Raw genomic sequence first — 27,099 nt, 5'->3', positions numbered from 1 at the left:
TAATTGATTTTCTTCTTAAATTCTTCCCAAGGCGAAAGGGAAAGCTCCACTATTGTGTGAATAAATAATTAAAACAGATTCATAATCTTCGACGAAAGTCCATCTGAAGAAGTGCAGCAAGAAAGTAAGGCAAAATAGACAGATTGTGTGATTGAAAATCATGTTTGTGATATTTTATGTATTATCCTTACTTTCCGATTTTGTAATGTCGTATTTATATTTTATAATAAAGTTATTTTCTTTTTATTTCGTGTTTGTCTTCTTTGTAGCAGCATCAGTAAACAGTAATTGGTTATTATGAATGTAATAACCATCATCACCATCTTGATGGACCAGCTTGTTTCCTTGTTTTCTCTCATCATATAAATTTCACCAGCCACTGAAAATCAGGAAAATTACTGTTGGGAAGGGAGCAATACAATATTTGTAGCAAATAAAGCCGATTGATGGTCTATAAAGGCCATCAATCGGCTTTATTTGATACCACTCGAGAACTAACTGAACTGCCCATGTCCTTAATATGTCCATAAATTCCGTGATAGATTTGTCTGTTTTTGCTAGAGAAAAAAACCCCGAATTTCTGAGGATGGGGAAATTTACTGTCCACGCCCGAGACCAATTAACTCGGCCACCGAGTGAACAAAGGACTTTGCATCGTTGAAGGGAATCGAACCAGGGCTTTTTTCATCTGGTGTGGGGAAATCGGTGAATATAACCACAAGGTACCCTTGCGGATATTATAATCCTTTATAGCAAGATCTAAGGTATGGTGACCACCTATAATTACTACCATCTTCAAATTTAAGCAAACTTTGCATCATAAATGGAGGTTATCAGCCAAGACTGAACTATTTTTTTTTTGTTTTTTTTTAAACTAAAGCAAAACGATGCTTTTATAGGATGGCATGTATCCTTCTATGGAGAGTCCTCCAGCGAATCCAGCCAGCCATCGAAAAGAAGGTAGCTGCTAGAAGAAAAAATAAAATAAATAAATACTGAATAAGACACATTATTTAATGAAATAAAATAACAGACAACAGAAGAGGATTTCAAGGATTCTGTGAATCCTCTCAATGAAGAATCTTCAAGCTTCTAGCTTCTTTTATTAAATTTTTTAATTAAAATTCTTTTATCTTTATTTAAAATTATTATCTGAGAGAGAGGATAAATAGTAGAAATACTTCTTAAAGGGGCGTACTACTTAATAGGATGATTTGAATACTCAGCTTGTTAAAGTTTTTATGTATCTTATAATGTAATCTCACACAACGTAAACTTGCCTTCCTTCGAATCATCCCATTTATCGCTTAATAGTCCCAGATTTACGCATAAGCTAGACAAGCTACAGCTTAGGGCCTCACATTACAAGGGACCTCCGCGTCAGTATAGAAAAAAATAATAAAAATAAATAATTTATAAATAATGAACATCACTATACAAAAGTATGAAAATTATTCTAACTTTTTGCTTTTCTGCTTTTACTTGTCGTAAAAAACAATTTATCGCAATTTACGAGGGGTTTCCGAAAAGTAAGGTAACACATTTCAACTCGATGATGTTTAATAAGAAGTTGAAAATACCCACCAAGAAATAAATGAACATGCACTACTTCTCCACAAAGTCTCCAGTTTTATTGATGCACTTGTCCCAACGATGGATCAGTTTATTAATACCAGTACTGAAGAAGTCCGCGCTCACACGCGCACCACCTGATGAACTTCCTCATCCGTGGTGAAATGCTTTCCTGAAAGGTGTTTTTTCAGAGGGCCGAACAAATGGAAGTGTGAAGGCGCTAAGTCTGGGCTGTAGGAGGATATGACAGAGTTTCCCAACGATTACGGCGCAACCACTCATGAGTGGCGTGGGCAATGTGTAGAGTTGCGTTGTCGTGCAACAAAATCACGCGCTTGTCAGGAGTCCTGGTCGCTTGCGTCGAATGTTGGCTTTCAACGTTGCACAGTAAAGCTGTGCATTGATTGTTCCTCCCTTCGGCAAGATATCCACCAACAGAACGCCTTGACGATCCCAGAACACTGTAGCCATGACGTTTCGGACACTGGGAACAATTTTGAGTTTTTTGCGCACAGGAGATTGTGGGTGTTTCCAGGTCATGGAGTCTTGTTTGCTCTTCGGGGTAAAGTGATAACCCACGTTGTTTCGTCTCCTGTGACTATGCGAGCGAGAAAATCCTCTCCTTCGTCTCTGTACCGCAACAGGTTCTCCAGACACATCTCCATGCGTTTTGCTGTGTCCTCCTCTGACAATTGTCGGGGCACCCAGCGGCAGCACACCTTTCGAAAGCCAAGGACATCGTGAACTGTCGACTTACTCAAGTTCACTATTTGTGTAATTTCACGCAGTTCCACTGGCCTGTTTTCAAGAACGATGCCCTTAATGCGCGAAATGTTGTCTTCTGTCTTGCTCGATGAAGGCCTGCCCGCCCGATGTCGATCTTCGATGTCAACACAGCCCGCTTTAAATTCATTACATCAAAAACACACCTGCTTCTTTGTCATCACCTTTTCGCGACACACAGCAACTAGTTTACAGCGAATGGGTTACTGCGAAATGGCGGTAACCCATGTCAATTAGACTGCTATATGCAGGCCATTCATCGGAATGAATCATTGAACCAGGTTCACATTTCCTTTCAATGATCAGGTTCAAAGTGACTCTGTCACGCCGCTGCACATAAAAATACCGAAAATTAGAGCCTTGCTTGAGATCAAAAACCCAAGGTCCATAGTTCTTGTTGTTTTGTACAACTGCATTGCTATCTTCGGAGAGAGGAGCCTGGTCGTCATTTTGCAGTCTCCCATGATTATATTTCCGTTGACCAGCAAATCTTGCTTCGTCAATTTGAATGGGGTTAAACTCTCTATCAACCATCTTACCTCGCGCGTTGTGAGAAACAGTGGCTCCACATACTTCTCTGCACATGTTATACCAGTCGGTTATAGTGTGATAAGACTTTCCTGTTACAGTAACTGCCATGTCCATTGGTATCCCAGTAAAAAAAAAAAAAAAAGAACACCAGTTCTAAAATTTCGCACAAACTCAGATTACAGTGTAATTTATTGTTCATGTCCTTATAATGGGAGAATGCATTGCCTTTCCGGACAGAACGTGAAATTTGATACGCTTTGAGTGGACAACCTTAAAACATTCTCCACCTCTGTAACGTTTTCTTTTTTCTTTGGCATGACGTTACTACGTCGATGGCAAGGTCCTACGTCTTGGGATACGCCCAGAACATGGTGTTCACGTATCTTCTGTAAAACGACACTCTGAGGTAATCTTTCAACAGCATTGATGACGGTAAAATTTTTAGATTTCTATTCTCTAACTTCAGGAAGATACTAATTTTTGTCATCATTGATCCTCCGCTATAGGGCAAATGTTGTATCAAAAATCATTCAGCACATTTATATTTGTAGCATCCACTATAATGTCCCATAGACACAGTAGATCGGACGCTATAGTAACACCCTTTCATTTTCCAATCACACGGACCCAGCTGGTCGAGATGCTGAACCTCACACAGATCGTTCATTTATCTACCAGAATACCACATAGTCCTAACCGCGCAGCAAACATTCTTCAACTTTTTCTTTCCGTTTAAGAACACACAAAAAAACACAATTTATTTTCAAGTAACCGAAGATTTTCAAGTAACACTATATGGACTGAAATCAGCCCCTGATTATTATTTTTTTAGTAATTTAGTGTTCTGGTTATAAAAATTGTTGGTTATTAAATATTTTCTTTATATTTGTTCTATAATATTTTATTAATAGTGAAATATTTCCGTTTAATAAACATAAAACAGCCATGAAATTCAGTGATGGATTACTACTCCGTTTATATGTAGATGATTTTTGCAAAACTATTATCAATAAGTGCGATTCTTCCTGTTTCAAGAAAATTGAATTCAGAGCATCAACAAGCACACTTCTAAGCCATTAATGAGTTAAAAACAGGAGAAACCACCAAGACTTACTTCTATTGTTTTCTCTAATGCTGCATGACTGATTGAAAATATTTTCTATTTGTTTTGCAATTAAAATAAAAACACAAAAATACACAGGTTTAAAAACACAAACAATTTATTTTCCAGTTAAAATAATTACCTATCTTTCAATATTCAAGAAAAAAATAAAAAACTAACGTATACTATTCAAAAAGTACAAGTTTCTTAGAGATGATCACACTCTTACATTCGCTCTATTCTGTTTTCTTTTCTGTCAGATGTTGCGTTTCTTCAGAACTAACCGAAGGAGTTTCTGTCATCGTTATAGGAACAACCCTCTCGTTATGCTTCGGGGGTTCCAGTGCCTTCTTAGGGGCCTGAATAGTAAGAACACCATCGCTACTAAGTGAGGAAGTAACAGTGTCGGGTTCGGTCTCGGGGGGCAACATATAACGGCGAGAGAACTCTCGAGAAATGTAGCCGTGTTGGTCCTCTTTCTCCTCGTGCTTGGCGTGAATCACTACACAGTTGTCGACAGTCTTCACAGACACTTCGTCGGGGGAAAAGTGGCTCACGTCCAACGTTACCTGGAACTTGTTGGGGTCATTCCTCACTCGAGAAACACCCCTGCCTTCTGGAACACTGACCTGTCGTCTTGGCCTTAATCGAAATCCGCAGTAAGAAAGCGGGGACACCAAGTCTTCTGGTAGCACTGCAAGGCCGAAATGCTGATCGACGAGAGTGGGAGGGAAGTCCCACGCGTCCCACCAGTTACGGCCCAACAACGAAGCGACCAAACTCTGCGACAACGCCATTAGTGAGTGATTGACAAAAACTTGAACTTCACAGAAGGGTCGAAAACGCTGATCACTTTCTGTACGACCTGTTTAAGGAGTTCCATTCCATCTCACAATCTCGGCGTTTATATAAAGCGATCACGTGTCTAGAACATTCCGCATGATGTCAAAGGAGAATGTTCGAGAATCCCTCTCTTGGCAACCGTGCGTAATCGACTAGAACTTTCTAGTACACTCTGCAGCGCCCTCTGATTTCGACAAATTGCATTATCATGATGACATCACCTTAACCGACGAGGTCTGTCACACAGTTTAGCAATCAGTATCAGACAGAAAGGCACCGAGGTGCTTAAGATATATTTTTTTTTATGATGTAATTGTTAAAAACTATTTCAAAAAATAGTTTTAATTTAAAATAAAATAATAAGTGTTCTGTTTATACTCCAAAATGGCCACTTACGCGAATGGAATTTATGAGATAGAGAAGGAAAGTACGCGACAGTAAAAGTGAATTCTTTTAACAGTGCATCGAGAGAGGGAAAGAAATAATATAACTAAATTTATTGAAATAGTAATTTAATGTTTAATGCCTCATAACTAAATTTAATGGTTAATTATGACTAACAAGAAATGCAATAAATACACTACTTATATATGGACTTGACATGCATACGGGTAGTGTGGTCTAAGTTTTCATAAGTGTATTCATAAAAAAAAAAAATCACCACAGAGACACATCTGGTGAGTATGGTCTTGGCATACCTAGGGTCCTAAGCTGGATATCATTATTCTTTTCTTTATTGGTGATTCCCTTCTACTTCTCTCTCTCTCTCTCTCTCTCTCTCTCTCTCTCTCTCTCTCTCTCTCTCTCTCTCTCTCTCTCTCTCTCTCTCTCTCAGGGTAACTGGGAAATTTTTTTTAGCTGGTGCAGCATAAGCCTCAGGCTTCCTCGCACCACCATATGCCTAATAATAATAACAACGGAGGGAACACAGTTAAAGCCATAAACACCTATGCAGTTCCGTTCCAGTGCTAATATACTCCTTTTGTGTCATAGATTTGACTAACACCGAGCTGGAGGATATCGTGAGAAAGACAAGGACAATGATGACGAAGAGCCGCCAACACCACCCGAAATCTACCGTGGAGAGACTGACAATTGCCGGAAAGAGGGAGGAAGGAGTCTGGTACTTCCAGAAACACACAGCAGCACTCCAGCAGCCCATAAGGAAGATATACAAGCGGTATACCCCGCAATCTAAGCGAGGAGTCCCCCCCCAACCTAGACGCACAAACGAAGCTAGAAAGATGGGCAGAGAAGACACTCCATGGCAGACACTGCAATGATCTCCATGAAGATCACATAGATAAAATTGCTTCCAATGCATGGCTCACGAGCGGGACGCTCTTCCCCGAGACTGAAGGATTCATGCTTGTCATCCAAGACCAGGTAATGAACACCAGGAACTATAGAAAATACATCGCCAAGGAGCCCGGAGTGTTCGATGACACATGTCGACGATGCCACGTGGACCCAGAAACAATCAAACACATTACGGTGGTATGCAAGGTGATCACTCAGACTGAGTACACTCATAGACACGACCAAGTACCCAGGCTAATACATCAGGAGCTAGCAAGGAAATACCAGTTGATCGAAGAAAGTGTACCGTACTAAAAGTACGAATCCCAGGCAGTACTAAAGACCTCAACCCACAAGCTGTACTGTACTGGGACCGCGCCATAATAACAGATAGGACAATCCCGCACAACAGAGAGAGAAAGAGAGAGAATCGGATCTAATAGACAGAAAATTGAAATTGAGTAGGGGTGCCGCAAAATAAAATAAATTACTTAGGGGTGCCGTTATTAAAAAAAGGTTGAAAACCACTGACCTACAAAGAACTTCAGAAAGTCAATCCTGAACACCTGTAGGATAGTCGGAGAATTCCTCGACCAACAGTAACACCCGACATAACAACAACCACCCTGTGTACTTGGTAGCAATAGCCGTCACAAGGTGGAACCCTCAATCAGGGAGAAATAATATAAGAGCAATAATAATAATAAAGAAAACAATAATCATTACTTTTCTGTTACGGCATAGGATTAAACTTCGTTGTTGAGGGTCTAACAAAGCTTTTCCATTGCACTGATGCATGGTTTGATAATTGGATTTGGGATGAATGCGGTGGACACATAATCGCCAGCTTTGCAGCCTGTTTCTCACAGTGACTTTGCATTGAGCATGACTACCGTTGAACAGATCTTGCTAGATTTGAATCATAGAATTGTAAATTCGGGTGAGTATCCAAGTAATGTTGAGCATTCTGAAGCTTAATTGAATTTTAATTGGCCTAAAAGTAATATTTATTTTCAGTTCCCAAACATTCACACTCTGCAAACAGAATTAAAACTGTTTCCTTATATCAATATTTAACATCCATTATTCCAACCTTTTATTATTATAAATAATTAAATTGATTTCTATAATCCTTTACATCTCTCGATGTCCTGGAAAAAGTGGTCGAAAAATTCTGATATGTAAGTCTCCATCTTGAAAATTCTGTTGCACATAAGTTCGAGTATAAACAGAATATTTATTATTTATTTCTATTAAAACCATTTTTGGAAGTAGTTTGTAACATTTGTATAATTTGCATCATAAATGCAACGCCAGAGTGTGTGATAAAACTCATCTTGTGACATCATTGTGATAATATCACAAATCTAATCTAATCTAATAGAGGGCGCTGCAGAACGTAGTAGAACGTTCTAGTCGATTTCAGATATACGCTTGGTTGCCAAGAGACAGCCAATCACGAACAGTCTCCTTTTACGTCATGTGGAACAGAATGAATGTAAGAGTAATAAAATCTAAGCAACTTATGATAAATGTTAAAACAATTTTTAATAACCAAAAACAAAAAATAAACGCTAAAATATTAAAAACAAAAATCAGGAGGTGATTTCTGTACATATTTATTACTTGAAATATGTGCGCATGCGTAATTCACAACTGCTGTTTATGTGAATAAATTACAGTCTTCGGTATTTGAATAAAAAGTAAAGAATAAATAGTAATAAATAATAAAAAGTAAAGAATAAATAGTAATAAATAATAAAAAGTAAAGAATAAATAGTAATAAATAATAAAAAGTAAAGAATAAATAGTAATAAATAATAAAAAGTAAAGAATAAATAGTAATAAATACTTCGTTCTCTTACTACAAAAAACATACAGTTTATATTATTTACAGTCATGATGACGTCTGTAGTAATGACGTCATGATGACGTCTTGCCTCTATTTGTGGTAAGAAACTTCTTCAGAAGTTTCATAATCTTTCTTTCCACAAATACAGTATAAGGCTATGTAACTAATATTACATATGATGCAAGAGTATATATAATTTTAATGTAGAGGACTACTGAAGACGTCCTCTTAATTTATTATTAATTAATTAATTTATTTATTTATATATTAAATTAATAATAAATATTTCAATTAGATTATATAGAAAGCCATTAAATCTTTTCCCTTAAAAAATGTGAACTTGAATATAAACTTCGAGTACATGCACCTGGGGAGGAAGAATTTAAACTTCGGGGGGTACTTGTAGTAATATATGTATATTTTTTTTATTATTTAATATTTACAACTATGTATATGTTACTAACAAAAATGTATATTCATGAATGTTATTATCTCTCTATACATTGAAATCGATTTCCTCATAGTGATATTTATTCCAGCCAATGGGAGACGAGGGCGAGGCAATTACGTCACTACAAATGCAATTAATTATTGACAACTGCCTCCATAACGTTCACCAACTTCGTGCACCTGATTCACTTTCTAACATTTGATGTTCCATTGTAACTTATTTTGTATATTAATGAATATTGTATGTCTGTAAATATTTCAGTTAAATATTTTAGTCCTGCTCTTTGGGATGCAACAATATTCCTCATGCATTAGGGAACCCAAAGCAAAAGGCCTTTTCCTAAGTGACCTATGCAAACGCAGGTATATAATTACATAGTGATGGCTGAAGTCCAGGATAATTATCTGCCGCAATTTGTTGAGAGAGGTGGTATCAAGACACTAATGTTTGCCGATGATGTGAAACTATATTCACGTATAGGAAAACTAAGACGAGGAAAACTAAGACTTTAGTTAATGAATATTACATCAAGGAGATGCCGATTTCCAGAGTTGACGAAGTTAAAGATCTGGGAGTTACTTTTACCGCTACATGTGGGTTTGATAAACATGTTAGGAATATATTAAACCAAGCGAAAAAACGAATTGGCTTCATTAAACGGCAGACGTATAGATTTCAAGATCCTCAGTTCTCTGTGCTCCTATTTAAGACAACTATATTCCCTATAGTGGAGTTTGCTTCTCCTATATGGAACCCACACTATGCATACTTGATACAGCAAATAGAATCGCTCCAGATGAAATTTATCCACTACGGATAAATTTATCCAGACGTAACCCCATGTTTTACCACAGCATCTTCTACCGGAATCTCTGTTCCTACTTCAAGCTTCAATCTCTGGAAACTCGGCGAACTGTTCTTGATTTAAAACTGTTGTACCACATCTTCGCTGGTTCAACCTACCTGCCGGATCTTTTGTGCCATATTGACCTTCACGCTCCAGTGGTGGCTACTAGACAGAAGACTACATTCCACATCGGTAACTCCAGATTAGAGATATCCAGGAACTCCTTCTTCAAAAGAACATTGGCAATCATGAACAAGTTTGACTTGGATATGGCTATGAACAAGAAACAATTTCACAGAACTATTTGGAGTAGGTCGACCGATTGACGGATGAGTTCTGGGCTAAAGATGTCCTCATTATTCGTGTGTGTGTGTGATGATGTCTCCTGCAGCAACCTGCTTTCTGCGAGTTTACATAGCGCTGGACTTGACGTCATGAATATCTTTTTTATTTTTGTGAATTGGACTTTTCCCGTTTGAATTAACTTTCATTGTACAAAGTATATTAGTCTGCCCTTTATTTTTATGTTTTGTACAACCTTTGCTCTGTTATACACTTTAACTGGGCGAATGTTGTGTATATTATATGTTAAAAAAAAATATACACCAGCAGGTACTTCGATGAAAGCGAGGAAGATTGCGATAATTGACAGGTGAAGGCAACTCCCTTTTCTGATTGATTTGTGTCGTCTAAGAGGGCGGGGCTTAGCTTAGGTAGGGTGTTTATCCCTCCATTCCGCTGTTTTAAAATGGAAAAACGAGTTTCCGATTTAAAAACAGCAGCAAATGTTGGGAAAAACACCCTAGGTATATCAACCTAAGAGGACAGTGGGCAGGAAAGCAGTGGCATCTGCCAATCACTGCTTTGTTCCTGTCCGTTTGTCGACATATGGGAGTCGCAGTTTGTCAATCACTGTTTTGCTTGCGGCCATGTTGGAGGGTGTACACCGTTCTGGAGTTTACAGTGATATTTATTCGACCTTGAGAATGCCGTGCACTACAAATGCACAGGTAAATAATTACATAGATCATTTCCTGATTAGATATCGACCAGTGCGTTTCAACAGGTGTCTTTTATATAGAAGAGATTTCACTTATTCCGTATACCTCTACATTTTACGTAGAAAAACGTGCTCGGTGGTGGGCGAGCAAAGCGAGCATCATCATAATTATTAACACACTAATCTACACTACTTGTATAATGGTGCTACCTAACCAACAGCTGATCCGCGCTTAAAATCTTTAATCTATAAATTTATCCTTAAAAAAGTTATTGACAGTCAGGGCCTTGTTAATATGGCTTTTCCTGACAGATGGCACTGAATTCTGGGTGCCATCTGTCAAGGGCGGAAAAATAGAAATATTTCTGGAGCGTTTTCAAGTAGTGAGGGGCAGCATTTACCTGTTTGGATTTCAGGCGCTTAAGTATACTTTATCAAAGCGATATATTTTAGTTAATGTCAATCGGGAGACACTAAGCCCAACTGGGACAGTCCCAAACAACTGGGAAGTTTGATCACTTCGGGTGACTTAGGTGGATGCAGAACTGAGCCACAACTTTCAATAAATATGAGATGATCGTGTTGTTAACAATGTGGTTAACAATTAGCGCCAAGGAAACTAAGCTAACGAGGTGTTAAAAAGTAGGTACATAGTACTTATAAATTGCATGTATTGTATGTTTTGCAAATTCAATGTTTACGTTTTTAGTTGTATCCAACAAAATAGTTTCTGTTATGACTTCAAATATTCTATTACTTTTATTTATTTATTTTTTAATAAAAAAAAGTGCTTTGAATATTAATGGCCAGCTCAGATCAGATACTTTGCAGCCTGTTTCTCACAGTGACTTTGCATTGAAGATTTGAATCATAGAATTATAAATTCGGGTGTCAGTATCCAGGTAATTTTTAGGCTAATTAAAATTGAATTTTAATTAGCCTAAAAGTAATGTTTCCAGGGTCGATGCCCTGGAAGAAATGGTCGAAAAATTCTGAAATGTACGTCTCCATCTTGAAAATTCCGTTGCACATAAGTGGCTGTGTTCGAGTATAAAAAGAATATTTATTTATTTTTATTAATACCATTTTTGGAAGTAGTTTGTAGCATTTGCATCCTAAAGGCAACGATAGTGTGATAGAACTTATCTTGTGACGTCATTGCGATAATACGATTTGTACAGATCAGAGGGCGCTGCAGAGTGTACTAGAAAGTTCTAGTCGATTACGCACGGTTGCCAAGAGAGCGATTCTCGAACATTCTCCTTTGACATCATGCGGAATGTTCTAGACACGTGATCGCTTTATATAAACGGCGAGATTGTGAGATGGAATGGAACTCCTTAAACAGGTCGTACAGAAAGTGATCAGCGTTTTCGACCCTTCTGTGAAGTTCAGGTTTTTGTCAATCACTCACTAATGGCGTTGTCGCAGAGTTTGGTCGCTTCGTTGTTGGGCCGTAACTGGTGGGACGCGTGGGACTTCCCTCCCACTCTCATTGATCAGCATTTCGGCCTTGCAGTGCTACCGGAAGAGTTGGTGTCCCCGCTTTCTTACTGCGGGTTTCGATTAAGGCCAAGACGCCAGGTCAGTGTTCCAGAAGGCAGGGGTGTTTCTCGAGTGAGGAATGACCCCGACAAGTTCCAGTTGACGTTGAACGTGAGCCATTTTTCCCCGGAGGAAGTGTCTGTGAAGACTGTCGACAACTGTGTAGTGATTCACGCCAAGCACGAGGAGAAAGAGGATCAACACGGCTACATTTCTCGAGAGTTCACTCGTCGTTATATGTTGCCCCCAGAGACCGAACCCGAGACTGTGACCTCCTCACTTAGCAGCGACGGGGTGCTCACGATTCAGGCCCCTAAGAAGGCCCTGGAACCCCCAAAGCATAACGAGAGGGTTGTTCCTATAACGATGACGGAAACTCCTTCGGTTACTTCCGAAGAAACGCAACATCGAGCAGAAAAGAAAACAGAATAGAGCGAATGTAAGAATGATCATCTCTAAGAAACTTGTGATATTTTTTAAATATTTCTTTACTGATTTTATTTTTAATTGAATGTATTGAATATTGAAAGATATGTGATTGTAGAGAATTACTTTAATAGAAAAATAAATTGTGTTTTTAAACCTGTGAATTTTTGTGCTTTTATTTTAATTGTAAAACAAATAGAAAATATCTTCTATCAGTCATGGAGCATTAGAGAAGACAACAGAAGTGTCTTAGTGGTTTCTCCTGTTGTTAACTCATTAATGGCTTAGAAATGTGCTTGTTGATGTTCCGAATTCAATTTTTTTGAAACAGGGAAAATAAAATACTGCCATAGAAAAAACTATTAAAAATAAGAAAAAAGATTAAAAAATAGTTTTTAAACGAAAAATAAATACTAATAATCTGGGGCTGATTTCAGTACATATATTTTTACACGAATAAATTAGTGGTCTTCGGTTACTTGAAAATAAATTGTTTTTTTTGTGTACTTATAAGGGAAGAAAAAGATGAAGAGTGTTTGCTGTGTGGTTAGGACTGTGTGGTATTCCTATAGGTAAATGAACGATTTGTGCGAGGTCATTAGTAATTGCAAAAGCTTCAACATCTAGACCAACAGGGTCCGTGTGATTAGAAAATGAAAGCCAGCTGGATTTGTGGACATTAAAACAATGAAGGAAAGTTACCTCACTGTTAGGAAACTTTGAGCGGAGAAAGTCAAAGTTTCAAAGACAGGAAGTCAAAGAGTTCTAAGTGATTAGTGGATTTAGAAGAAGGACAGAGGCAATAGATGAATTTGACAGAATGTGCTAAAGAGATTTTAAGCCAGAGAAGATCGGAGATTCCAAATCACTAAGTCCCTGACAGGGAATATTAGAATTGACATATGCACAAGTACCACCTTTGAAGCCAAAGGAATCATACAGCGAATAACTCGGCAGCGAATAACTCGGAGAACTGAGATGAGCAGAGGTTGTATCAATTCGATAACTGGGATTCAGACAGAAAAAGTATGAGGTTTTTGCAAATTGTAAGTGTGGAAATTGACACCATTGAGATCAGAACGGAGACCACGTGTATTTGTGAAATGTCGAGAAAGTGTTTGGGTGAGTTAGATAACTCTTATATATTTAAAAAAACGGAAGAAAAAACGTTTGAACTGAAAAAGAAAAAACTTGCATCTTCTTTAAGCATTTCTTTCCTAAGTTACCCAATCCTTAATGTTTACCCACGTTTTTTTAGGGTGAATATGACACAATCTCCATCTTTAAAACTCGACATTCTGTTCTAAGGTGAAAGAAAATTTAATGCTATTAATACCACAGAACTACGTTTATTGAATCTATTATGAATTATTTAACCATTATTTCAGTTCAATTTTTGCTTCAATAAAGACGAATCCATCATTTGAACCAGGAATCGAGTACATAGTAACACGAAGTTCATGAGTTCAAAAATTAGTGTATCTGCACAAATGGCTGACATTTTGAATCAGGTTATTATAGGCAGAACGAAGACAGTCGAACCAATCATTAAATGGACCAAAGAGTTTCAAATTTTGGTTTACTACTTATAACTTATAATAAAAATTTTAATTATTAAAACTAATACTGGAAGTTAACCATTCTACAATGAATCAAATAAACACGAAATAGAAAGAAAATGACTTTATTATAAAATATAAAAACGTCGTTTACCATCAACAAAAAGAAACAAAATGTACAAAAAAAACGTAACACAAACAGGAAGTTCAATCACACATTCTGTCTATTCTGCCTTACTTTCTTCCTGCACTTCTTCAGATGTCACTAAAAGAGGAGTTTCCCGCATCACTATGGGAACCACCCTTTCGTTCTCCTTCGGGGACTCAGCTTTTTTCTTGGGGGCCTCCACAGTCAAAACCCCATCCTGATTTAGGGAAGAGGAAACGGTCTCGGGGTCAACTTCCGGCGGTAAAGCGCAACGGCGGGTGAACTGTCTACGTACGAAACCATGTTCTCTGTCTTCCCCCTCGTGCTTCGCGTGAACCACCACACAATCGTCGACGACCTTCACTGAGATTTCGTCCGGTGAAAAGTCCGGAACATCCAACGACATCCGGAAATTGTCGACATCACTCTTCACACACGACGAATCCCGGTTTTCACGATTATTGGACAGTCTTTTTGGCCGTATGCGGAGACGCAGACATTGAGAAGGAAGAGGTTCGTCCTCCAAAACACTTTGGCTAAGCAGATGAGAAGCGAGGTCTCCGAAATCCCAACAACCCCGACGGACTAACACTGGCTCCACACTGAACGACAACACCATCGTGGACTGAGGTACTGAAGGTTCTTGAGTCTTGAAATAATCAGTAGTTGCTGGACACAATAGCCACCAGAACTGTTCATCTCCCAATCGGCACCCGTTATATATCCGACGCTCGTTTCTAGAAACTTCGATCGTAGCAAGAAGTGGAAACTTCTGGAACATCATCCAGGGCGAATGTACTAGAAGCTCGTGGCTAGCAATCGATTGCAGCGACCTCTACATGGCCTTGTTTCGTAGAACCTTTTGGCGTGACACCCCCGATGTCTCTCCTCTATTTATCAACTCAACTGATTACGAATTTAAAAGTGTAGATTATTACGAATAAAGAAGTAAAACATCTTCCCGCATACCCCCTTTTTTGAGTTGTTTGTTTATTTTTACACTTCTGCTGAGATATTGAATTTTTCTATCGCAGTGTTTTTCATTAATCAGTTGGGTCGTGTATGAAGTATGGAGATTATGAATCTGTTTTAATTCACTCACACAATAATAATGGAGCTTCCCATGTTGTTTAGAGAAGAATTTAAAGCAAAAATGAATTGCAGACAATCCAATAAACAAATTCAAAGTGAGCACACGGATATATAAAAACATGAGGTTCACACTGAGTAATGACAAAGGAAGTCAAATAAAGATATAGATTTTACTGGAAATGTCTCGAAACTTCTCAATAGAGAACCGATTGTGACGTAATTTCAAAATTGGTTTTGAGTAAGTGGTCTGATGGGGTTTCTCTCTCTCTCTCTCTCTCTCTCAGCAGGCTACCCACTTCTCTTCCTGTTCGTCCCCTACAAATATTATGCCTTTGCTAACAAATAATAAATAAAGAGATTTGAACTCAGAGGGTTGACGTCATTCCGAGAGTACTGTTATTCGAAATCAGATGGCGCTGCAGACATTTCTAGAAACTTCTGTGCTCATTTACAGGCATGCGCCGTTGCCAAGTGACAGCCGATCGAGAACATTCTTCTGTTGGTCACGTGGAAGGTTCGAGACACGGGATCGCTTTATATAAAAAGCGAAGACGGGAATGGAAGTTCGTCAACAGGTCATACAGAAAGTGATAAGCGTTTCCTACGATTTCGTGAAGTTTAAGTTTTCGTCAACTACTTACTGATGGCTTTGTCGCAGAGTTTGGTCGATTCGCTTTTGGGTCGTAACTGCTGGGATTTGTGGGACCTCCCTCCTCGTCCCGTTCATCGCTTATTCGGCATCAGCACGCTACCGGAAGAGTTGGTGTCGCCTCTTTCTTACTGTCGGTTTCGATTAAGGCCAAGAAGACAAGTCAGCTTTCAAAATGGTGTTTCTGAGGTGAAGAATGACCCCGACAAGTTCCAGGTGATGGTGGACGTGAGCCACTTTTCCCCCGAAGAAGTATCCGTCAGGACTGTCGACAACTGTGTGGTGATTGACGCCAAGCACGAGGAGAAAGAGGATCAACACGGCTACATTTCTCGACGGTTCACTCGCCGTTATACGCTGCCCCCCGAGGCCGAACCTGAGACTGTGACCTCCTCACTTAGCAGCGACGGAGTGCTGACTATTCAGGCCCCTAAGAAGGCACTCGAACCCCCAAAGACTAACGAGAGGGTTGTTCCTATAACGATAACAGAAACTCCCTCGGTTATTTCAGGAGAAACACAAGAAGAAGAACAACAGGAAGAAAAGAAGAGAGAATAGTGAGAATGTAGGACTGAAAATCTCTTGAGGACTCGAATTATTTTCCACTGTTTATACAACTCGAGTACGATAAATTATTATTATAAGCCTTAAGTGTTATGAATAGTTGTTGTGATGTCTGTCCTGACATCTTGTGGAGATGGATCAACGCTGTACATAATCAGCTAACCGAGAATAAATTGTTTGTTTTTAAGTGTTTGTACTTTGTATTTTTGAATTAATCTTAAGTGGAATAAGTGTTGGTAACTTAGTATAACTTAGTATGTTTTCATTTTAAGGATTGCTTCTACAGTTCTGATCTGAATGAAAATATTAACAAATCGAAGGTTCCCTGCAAGAAGATTTGCCTACTGGATCACCAAATACGGAAACTACAACCCAGCTGGTTTAACCACACAAAGGGAACTACAATTAGTTCTAGATGATGTCCAGAACTTCCGGCATATAATAATAAACAGATCTTTGATCAGTTTAATATAATGGTAAATACAGTGGTGGGTCTTTACTTAAGAAGCAAGAGGAAAAATGTCTTTAATAAAAAGCTATTCTCCCCATAGGACATTTATGGTCTTTTATAGATTGTTCTAATCATAGCTTCTCCGAATTCCTATTCACATCTTATATAAAAAATATTGATGGTCCTCAATGGATTAAAGCAAAATTTACTTTCTGACATCTTTCATACAAATCATGGACTCAATCGCAAAACGTCTGAGAGAAGTACCAGAAAGCTATTCATTAACTCATTAACAACAGGTTAAAGAACTCACCCGAGGGGACCAGTTGCTTCACTTTATATACTCCTAATATTAATATTGAGGAAGAGGTAACGACGGGTTTTATACCGTCAGACTACAAAACACTAGTACTGTATTTGGTTGACATTAATTAACTAAAGATCTTACCAACTCCAACCACTGCATGAAAAATTCCAACAGGACAGATAGTTGTTGTTGGGTTTCAGGAGCATCAGCGACTAAACTTATAAATTTTTCCTGTATGTTGTGTGCTCTGAGGTTGATTTTCTTTGCTGGACGAAAACTCCGAGTTTCTGGGAGAAAAAACTGTTACCATCGAGTACTATGCAGGTATTACGTACTGGGATCTGATCTAATCCCCTTAATAATCTGCATAAAATGTTAATTTCCTCTAATCCCTATATTACGCTACATTTTTAATAAATCAATTCAAGAAGCAGTTTATCCCTCTCATTTTAAAAGGACATTTATTACTCCCATACACAAAAAAACATCCAAAAATGTGGTTGCAAACTAACGCCCCATAACTTTGCTTAATGGCATCTTTGACTCTATTATTCAGAAGACACTGTCCTACTTTATTAACTCTATATTATCGGAAAATGTACATGGGTTTCGACCTTGGGACGGGTGTTGACAACTTCAATGTTTTGCCAACGTGTCTCTTCTGAGCTAGATACGGGGAGCGTGGTTGATGCCATTTACATCGATCTACCAAAGGCTTTTGATTCCATCGATCATGCCTTCTTAAAACAAAAGTATATGGAAGAGAGTCAGAGGAGCTTACGAGTTTACTAATGATCAGAAGGAGGTGATACATACGACTGAATATGCTGGACAATCAATCAGAATGTGCCTCACTCTGTGTTGGAGTTGACAGGGCACAGGATCTTCTCCTAAAAGCAGATCTTTGTGTAGAGAAAGGTATGCCCGATACTGAGTTGTTCGATTTTCATCTATCCGTGTAAACTGATGATTTTTTTCAATTTTCAAAAGTGAACATCACGTGGAGCTTCTGTAGAATGATTGGAGTTATGTCCTTTTTCTTCCAGTTTGTAAGATATCGTATGGACAAAGGTATAGTCAGCAGTCAAGGAGGTTCTCAATTTATATCTACTGTAGAAATGTGATGAAAATATATTTCCCAAACTCGAACTACACCGATGAGCCAAACCATTATGACCACCTACCTAATATGATGTTGGTTCTCCAAGTGCAGCCAAAACAGCTCGTGCCGACCGGGCTAGCCAGGTGGGTAAAGTGTCTGACTAGCAACCCAAAGGTCGCGGGTTCGAATCCCGACTCGGGCTTGGATCAGAGTAAAAGACAAAAACTTTGGGAGGTGCATTATGGCCACAGAAGCCGATGCACCAACAACAAACAAACAAAAAAAAAAAACAGCTCGTACCCGGCGAGGCATGGACGCTACAAGATTTCTAAATGTGTCTTGTGGTATGTGGTACCAACATGTAACCAGCAGATCCTTGAACTCTTGTAAGATCTGTCGTTGAGACGCCGCAGATCGGAGTTGCTGTTCCAACACAAGCCACAGATGCTCGATGGGATTGATGTCTGGGGAAGTTAGAGGCCAGGTCTCCAACTTCCGACTTCGAGACTGGTCTGCGAACCAGTCTCGAACAATCCGGGCGGTGTGGCATGGCGCATTATCCTGCTGAAGGACGTCATCTCCAGAGGGGAAGACTTGCCATGAAAGGGTGTACCTGGTCAGCAATGATGTTTAGATTATATTTGGATCTAATGGCTCCTGGGATTTCTCCCATCTTGTGCATCGAACAAGCCAGGGGATTTAAAAGTATATGGGTCATGTGGTATGTAGCATGTTCTGCCCTTTGTTCATCCGGCCTGTTAGCCGCCGGGCCCCTAATGGGACCCGACGTTACCATACCTCGCCACGGGGAGGCTGGCTGGGTATTAACAATATAGTACTCTGGCGGGTCCTGCCACCTACTTTCCTGGGATTTCAGTGGCTAGACCCCTCGACGTGGGCACCTGTATGTGGTGAGGGGACCTCCCAGTGACGCTGCTGGACTTCCAGACTAGCATCGCTGGGATCTAACGCCCATACCTTGGTTCCAGGGTTACATCTTTGGAATCCGGCGTGTGCAGCCCTGCGCCGCGACCCGTGGATTTCGGAAAGGGGGATCCTGGTGGTTGAGGGGCCCAGCCTTAATACACCACTTTGGCCCCTGCTTCGACAAGACGGGAAGTCCCGGACCGGCCCGACTGGGATCAATCGGCGGGTGGTATTTTACTGTAGGGTCAACTGCGTTCCAATAAGTCTCCCTCCCTATGGTCCTGGGACGGGATAAAGACTTATTGGTAACGTGGGTATGGTGCTCCTAAGCGAACTCGGCGTCCCATTCGTGTACGCAGTACCTGCTAGTTCACGAGTGGGCGTCCCCTCGTAGGGCTCCGTGGTGGGTGAGGTACTTAGGCATCAGACACTTTCTCTTTACTCATATGAGTAATTTAAATCCAATTTCTTCTGGAGCCCCAACAAGGCCCCTACCTAATCGATCAGATGAGAGTGAGAGCAATTCTGCAAAAAGAGCCAGAACTGAGGAAAAAATACCATCTATAACACCGCTTTTCCTCATTCTTCATTCTACCGGAGAGCAATCAATTGGGAAGATGTCACCCTTCTTTATCCAGAAAGGATTAGAAGGGTTGGCAGAATCACCAAAATCCGTAAAACGGCTGCGTTCTGGCGATCTTTTAATCGAAGCTTCAAGTACAAAGCAAGCAGAAAGAATCCTTAATGCGACATCCATAGGGGGAATACCGATCAGTGTAACACCCCACAAAACTTTGAACTCTTCACGAGGTGTCATTTCAGAGTAGGATCTTCTTCACGTTTCTGAAGAAGAGATCTGCTCTGAATTAAAAGAACAAGGAGTAACAGCTGTCAAGCGAATATCCATGCGTAAGGATAGGAATCTCGTCCCTACCCGAGTTCTCATCCTAACATTCAACACCCCACGGCCTCCAAGTTCCATCAAGGCAGGGTACTTAAACTGCCCAGTGAGGATTTTCGTTCCAAACCCACTGAGGTGTTTTAAATGTCAAAAGCACGGCCACTCACAAACAGCTTGTAGTGGTAACCCTTCCTGTGCTCGATGTGGTGCTAAAGATCACGAGAGCAAGGAATGTCTAGCTCCTAAGCCTAATTGTATTAACTGCCAAGGAGAGCACCCTGCATACTCTCGAGCATGCCAGCGGTGGAAGGACGAAAAGGAGATACAAAAATTAAAGACGGAGCTAAACATCTCCTACCCAGAGGCTAGAAAACGCATACAACCAATAAATAGCGGGAAGCCTTCCTATGCTCAGAAGGTTTCTGCGAAGTGCACTACACAAACAGAGATGACTGTACCACCAAGAGAGTCATTCACGCCGATTGCACGCTATTTATTAAGCTCACAAAAGCCCACCAAAAAAACGCAGTCAGCTGCTACTCCTATATCCGTACCTCCTAGTCCTCCACCACTACCAAAACAAAGTGGTAAAGAAAAGCAAAAAAGTTCGGAAGAGCCACCCGTAACACCAGAAACAATGGATGTAGAGACTAAGGAGGTACGAGATGAATCAGTCTTGGAACTCTTTGCGGAGGAAGAAATGGACACGGGACAGCGTCCATTCTATCCCAAAAAAGATAAATCCAAGACTGACAAAAGTAAGCCCTCAGCACCTCGGAAGCCGCCTGACGGACCCACCAAGCCAAAATAATGGCTAAATTCCTACAATGGAATTGTCGTGGATTCCGGCGAAACACTGATGACATCAAGGCCCTCCTGCAAAAGCACGAGCCAGTTTGCTTTTGCTTGCAGGAGACTTATCTAAAGGCAAATGATAACCCTACCATGCATAATATAACACTTTTTCGTAAGGACAGAATTGCGGATGGTTTTTCTCATGGAGGAGTGGCTATCCTTGTGGGCAACCAGACCCCAGTGCAGCCCTTGCTAATTACAACTAGCATAGAGGCTGTTGCAATTCGCCTTACAGTGGGATTTCTGTTAACTGTCTGTTCAATTTATTTGCCACCTGGGACTGACATCTCCCAGGAAGACCTTAATGATCTTATAACGCAGTTGCCTCCCCCTTTCTTACTTTTCAGGGATTTTAATGGACATAACACCCTGTGTGGTAGTGCTAACATCAATAGAAGGGGACGAGTCGTAGGGCGTATGCTAAAAGACAATGACATTTCCCTTCCAAACACTTTCTTCCACATGCCTACCCGTACGTTTTCTGCCATTGATCTCTCTATCTGCTCCCCTTCTCTACTCCCTTCACTCACTTGGGAAGTGGAGGAGAACCCATACGGAATTGATCACTTCCCTGTGATAACCTCGTTACACAGTGGGAGACCCTGTCTTCCTTTCAGGTTACCACGTTGGAAGACTGATCAGGCTGACTGGACTGCCTTCCAACATCAGGCAAGTTTTATCTTCAGTACCGTTAGTCAGGAGCCTATCAATGATGCAGTAACGTAAATTACAGAAAATATCATCCAAGCAGCTGCCAATACCATACCGAAAACATCTGCCCGGTTTCCACCTTTTCCCAAGCCATGATGGAATCCACAATGCACAGCAGCAAAAAAGGCTCAAAACAAAGCGTGGGGGATATTCCGCCGATATCCTACCACTATTAATCTAATAGCCTTCAAGCGTGCACGAGCCAAAGCACGCTACATTTGCCGTCAGAGTCAAAGGGAATCATGGATCCGTTTTACATCATCTATTAACCAGTCTACCAACTCTAAGGTAGTCTGGGATAAAATCCGAAAAATGAAGGGAAAATATACATCCCACCCTTCATCGATCCTAGACTATAATGGATGCGCTATTGTAGAGCCCACTGCAATAGCCAATGCCCTTGGGGAAACATTTTCAAACATCTCTGTTATATCATCCTATTCCCCAGAGTTTCTGGTCCTGAAACATAAAAAAGAAAAAGAGGCACTAAATTTCACACAGAAAGGTTTTTTTCCCTACAACCTGCCTTTCACTCTGCAGGAACTAAAAAGAGCTCTCTATCATTCCAAGGCAAGTGCTGTTGGACCAGATGGCATCCATTATGAAATGCTTAAACATCTGTCACCTGTATCTATGGATCGCCTGCTTGTTCTGTATAACAGAATCTATATAAAACAGCAATTTCCGGATTCCTGGCGCATGGCATTTGTGCTTGCATTTGCGAAGCTAGGAAAGGATCCTAAACTCCCTACTAATTCCCGTCCTATAGCTCTGACTAGCTGCCTGTGCAAAATCCTGGAGAGTATGGTTAATTTTCGATTAATGTGATATTTAGAATCGAATGATCTTCTCTCCAGCATCCAGTGCGGCTTCCGAAAAAACAGATCAACTCTTGATCATTTAATTAGACTGGAAACATCCATCTGGGATGCTTTCCTAAAACACGAACACTTGGTGTCAGTGTTCTTTGACATGGAGAAGGCGTATGACACAACTTGGAGATTTGGCATTTTAAAAGATTTGCATAGCCTTGGTCTTAGAGGGCAACTCCCCATTTTTATAAAAAACTTTTTAGCCAATCGATTTTTCCAAGTTCGTGTGGGATCCTCACTCTCTCGTCCCTTCTGCCAAGAGGAGGGAGTACCACAAGGATCAGTTTTAAGTGTCACGCTTTTTGCCATCAAAATAAATTCCATCACTGAACAACTTCCTCCAACTGTAAACAGTGCCCTCTACGTTGATGACTTTAGCATATTTTGTCAGTCATGCAACATGAGGGTTATTGAAAGACAACTGCAACAAGCCATCAATCGCCTTAATTCCTGGGCACTTGCAAATGGCTTCAGGTTCTCGCCGGAGAAGACCGTTTGCGCACACTTTTGTCGTAAGCGTAATTCATCCTGAACCTGAATTAAGGCTCGGACAAAATGCTATTCCAGTAGTGTCAGACACAAAATTCTTGGGACTTGTGTTTGATAAAAAGTTGACCTTTCTAGAACATATTCGTCAACTTCGTACAAAATGCACGAAGGGACTAAATATTCTTCGTTCTCTCTCCTCCACGCGTTGGGGAGCAGACAGGTGCACCCTACTACGTATTTACCGTGCACTTGTACGATCCAAATTAGACTACGGGGCCCAGGTATACTCCTCAGCTAGAGATAGTGTCCTTCGATGGCTGGACCCTGTCCACCATCAGGCTATCCGTATGGCTACTGGAGCTTTTCGAACATCTCCTGTCCAGAGCTTTTACGTCGAAGCAAACGATCCATCGTTATCCCTTCGACGGAAGCAGTTGTCTTTAAACTATGCTTTAAAGTTGAAATCCCTGCCAGACCATCCTACGTGGACATCCGTTTTTGAGCCACGTTGAGAAAACTTGTACAATACCCGTCAGACTGCCAACCGACCTTTTGGTATTCGTGTCTAAGAGCTAATCAGAGAGTTTAACATCATGGTAGACAAGGTTGCACAAACACCAAAAGAAACTCTTCCACCCTGGCGTGCTCATACCCCATCGTGCGACTTTTCCCTTAAGAAATGGGTAAAGTCTGAGACCTCATCATCTGTCTACCAGCAGCTCTATTCTGCACACCGAGATCGTGCGTAGGATCTGCTGTTGTGTCTCCGGACACTATAATATCTCAGCAGATTCCTCCTGAATCCGGCATATACACTGCAGAGATGTATGCTATAGAGCTAGCCTTGGATCACATTCGAACTTGTCAATGCCAAAGTTCAATAATATATTCTGACTCTTTGAGTGTATTACAGGCTTTATTATCTCTGAGACACAACTCTCATCCAGTTTTCTGTCGGGTTCAGCAGAAGATACATTCTCTTCATGAATGCAAGTTTGATATCCGCTTCTGCTGGATTCCTAGCCACATTGGGATAAAGGGAAATGATTTGGCTGACACTGCAGCCAAATCAGCAACACCCACCAATAATCGTTGCCTGTCAGTCCCCTATACAGACTACAGGCAAATAATACGCAACAAGATATATTCCCAATGGCAAGAACTATGGCATACAGAGAGAGAACAAATAAATTATACCAGAATAAGCTTGTAATAGAAACATGGCAGTCTAGTCTGCGCAGGAATCGGAGCGAGGAAGTTGTTCTTGCTCGACTCCGCATAGGACACAGTCATCTGACACATTGTTTTCTGCTGAGGGCGGATGAACCTCCAATGTGCGAGTCTTGCGACGCCGTTTTAACTTTAAAGCATATTTTAAAGCATATTGACAACGTGTCACAACGACAAACTTTTTAAACGTTACCAGAATTTATCTTTGATGATATTTTAATCGTTTCCTGGCGCAGTATAACCTTAGTTCTTTTTGCGCCAATAAAACCGAAATCAAATCAAATTATCAGTGGCTAGAACTTAAAAAAAAAAAAAAATGCTAGCGGTTAGTTATTAGAATAATTTAGAACCTTGGGAGAGGCTATACGCTGAAATAATATTTTCTACATCGGTATAGTGCATAATTTTAATTATTAAAACTAATACTGAAAGTTAACCCTGGCACAAGAAAGAACACAAACACGAAATGAAAAGAAAATGACTTTATTATAAAATATCAAAACGGCGTTTAGCATCAACACATAAAGAAACAAAATGTACAAAAAACGTAACACAAACAGGAAGTTCAATCACACATTCTGTCTATATTCTGCCTTACTTTCTTCCTGCACTTCTTCAGATGTCACTAAAAGAGGAGTTTCCTGCATCACTATGGGCACCACCCTTTCGTTCTCCTTTGGAGGTTCAGCTTTTTTCTTGGGGGCCTCCACAGTCAAAACCCCATCCTGATTTAGGGAAGAGGAAACGGTCTCGGGGTCAACTTCCGGCGGTAAAGCGCAACGGCGGGTGAACTGTCTACGTACGAAACCATGTTCTCCGTCTTCCCCCTCGTGCTTCGCGTGAACCACCACACAATCGTCGACGACCTTCACTGAGATTTCGTCCGATGAAAAGTCCGCAACATCCAACGACATCCGGAAATTGTCGACATCACTCTTCACACACGACGAATCCCACTTTCCACGACTATTCGACAGTCTTTTTGGACGTATAGGGAGACGCAGACATTGAGAAGGAAGAGATTCGTCCTCCAAAACACTTTGGCTAAGCAGATGAGAAGCGAGGTCCCCGAAATCCCAACAACCCCGACGGACTAACACTGGCTCCACGCTGAACGACAACACCATCATGGACTGAGGTACTGGAGGTTCTTGAAATAATCAGGAGTTGCTGGACACAATAACCACTCGAATGTTCATCTCCCAATCGGCACCCGTTATATATCCGACGCCCGTTTCTACAAACTTCAACCGTAGCAAGAAGTGGAGACTTCTGGAACATCATCCAGGGCGAATGTACTAGAAGCTCGTGGCTAGCAATCGATTGCAGCGACCTCTACATGGCCTTGTTTCGCAACACCTTTTAGCGTGACACGCCGATGTCTCTCCTCTATTTGTCAACTCAACTGATTACGAATTTAAAAGCGTAGAAGAAATAAATAAATAAAGAAATAAAATGCATCTTCCTGTATACCCCCTTGCTTGAGTTTGTTTATTTTTACTCCAAGTTTTTACACTTCTGCTGAGATTTCTGTCGCAGTGTTTTTCAATAATCAATTGGATCCTGTATCAAGAGAGGGATACCACAAATAATTCCATTGCCTACTGCTTTGTAAAACGCAGACAATAACGAAATATTTTTAGCATTAACACATTCTCTCTCTCTCTCGCTCTGCAGCCTACTCACTTCTCTCCCCGTTCCCTCTCCCCCCCCACAAATTTATGCCTTCGCTAACAAATAATAAATGAAAAGATTAGAATTCAGACGGTTGACGTCATACTGAGAGTACTTTGTACTCTCAGTGTGACGTCAACTCAGAGTGCTAGAAAATTCTAGTCGTTTACTGGCACGCGTCGTTGGCACATAACGGCCAATCGAGAACATTCCTCTGTTGTGTCACGTGGAAAGTTCTAGACGCGGAATTGCTGTATATAAACAGCGGAGACGGAATGGAAGTTCGTCAACAGGTCGTACAGAAAGTGATCGGTGTTTCCTACGAGTTCGTGCAGTTTAACTTTTCGTCAACTACTTACTGATGGCGTTGTGGCAGAGTTTGGCCGATTCGCTCTTGGATCGTAACTGCTGGGATCTCCCATCTGGTCCCGTCCATCGTTTATTCGGCATCGGCACACTACCCGAAGAGTTGGTGTCGCCTCTTTCTTACTGTCGGTTTCGATTAAGACCAAGAAGACAGGTCAGCTTTCAAGAAGGCAGGGCTGTTTCTGCGGTTAAAAATGACCCCGACAAGTTCCAGGTGATGGTGGACGTGAGCCACTTTTCCCCCGACGAAGTATCCGTCAGGACTGTCGACAACTGTGTGGTGATTGACGCCAAGCACGAGGAGAAAGAGGATCCACACGGCTACATTTCTCGACAGTTCACTCGTCGTTTTACGCTGCCCGCCGAGGCTGAACCCGAAGCTGTGACCTCCTCACTTAGCAGCGAAGGGGTGCTCACCATTCAGGTCCCCAAAAAAGCACTCGAACCCGCGAAGACTAACGAGAGGGTTGTTCCTATAATGATGACGGAAACTCCTTTGGTTACTTCAGGACAAACACAAGAAGAACAACAGAAAGAAAAGAAGATAGAATAGTGCGAACGTAGGACTGAAGATTTCTTAAAGATTCGAATTATTTTTGCTGTTTATACAACTCGAGTACGATAAATTATTATTATAAGCCTTAAGTGTTATGAATAGTTGTTGTGATGTCTCTCCTACCATCTATTCGAGATGGATGAACACTGTACATATTTAGCTATCCGAGAATAAATTGTTTGTCTTTAAATGTTTGTACTTTGTGTGTTTTTAAATTAATCATAGAAGTGTTTTTATGAATGTGTTCTTAACTCAGTATGTTCTCACTTTACTGATTGCTTCTACAGTTCTGATCGAACTTTCCATTGCAAGAAAATCCAACTGCAACATCACCCAGTACAAACTCCAGTCCAGATGGATTAACCACACCACACAAAGAGAACTACAATTAGTCC

At 40.6% G+C, this 27,099-nt stretch overlaps 2 protein-coding genes and 4 pseudogenes across 2 annotated transcripts; 3 read left to right on the top strand and 3 right to left on the bottom strand.

The window, feature by feature from the left end:
- Positions 1-4,224: 4,224 nt before the first annotated feature.
- Positions 4,225-4,979, bottom strand: LOC150086603 (protein lethal(2)essential for life pseudogene; annotated as a pseudogene).
- Positions 4,980-11,500: 6,521 nt separating this feature from the next.
- On the top strand, positions 11,501-12,257 carry LOC150086602 (protein lethal(2)essential for life pseudogene; annotated as a pseudogene).
- A 1,777-nt stretch (positions 12,258-14,034) lies between these two features.
- On the bottom strand, positions 14,035-14,739 carry LOC150086601 (uncharacterized). The gene has a single exon (XM_090372199.1). It carries the CDS (start codon positions 14,737-14,739, stop codon positions 14,035-14,037), a length of 705 nt encoding a protein of 234 aa, XP_090228325.1.
- Positions 14,740-15,693: 954 nt separating this feature from the next.
- Positions 15,694-16,257, top strand: LOC150086600 (alpha-crystallin A chain pseudogene; annotated as a pseudogene).
- Positions 16,258-24,677: 8,420 nt separating this feature from the next.
- Positions 24,678-25,235, bottom strand: LOC150086599 (alpha-crystallin A chain-like). The gene has a single exon (XM_090372198.1). It carries the CDS (start codon positions 25,233-25,235, stop codon positions 24,678-24,680), a length of 558 nt encoding a protein of 185 aa, XP_090228324.1.
- Positions 25,236-26,143: 908 nt separating this feature from the next.
- Positions 26,144-26,701, top strand: LOC150086598 (alpha-crystallin A chain pseudogene; annotated as a pseudogene).
- The last annotated feature ends 398 nt before the right edge of the window (positions 26,702-27,099 follow it).

The sequence above is a fragment of the Mastigoproctus giganteus genome, chromosome 4 (genome assembly GCF_048544385.1).
Source record: "Mastigoproctus giganteus isolate SK-2022 chromosome 4, ASM4854438v1, whole genome shotgun sequence".
NCBI classification, from domain to species: Eukaryota; Metazoa; Arthropoda; class Arachnida; order Uropygi; family Thelyphonidae; genus Mastigoproctus; species Mastigoproctus giganteus.
The sequence above is the reverse complement of the archived record's forward strand: the minus strand, read 5'-3'. Positions and strand labels throughout refer to the sequence as shown.

What these genes read in the sequence shown, in the direction of transcription:
- LOC150086601 (XM_090372199.1), bottom strand. Translation starts at nt 14,739, where the DNA reads ATGTTCCAGAAGTTTCCACTTCTTGCTACGATCGAAGTTTCTAGAAAC.
- LOC150086599 (XM_090372198.1), bottom strand. Translation starts at nt 25,235, where the DNA reads ATGGTGTTGTCGTTCAGCGTGGAGCCAGTGTTAGTCCGTCGGGGTTGT.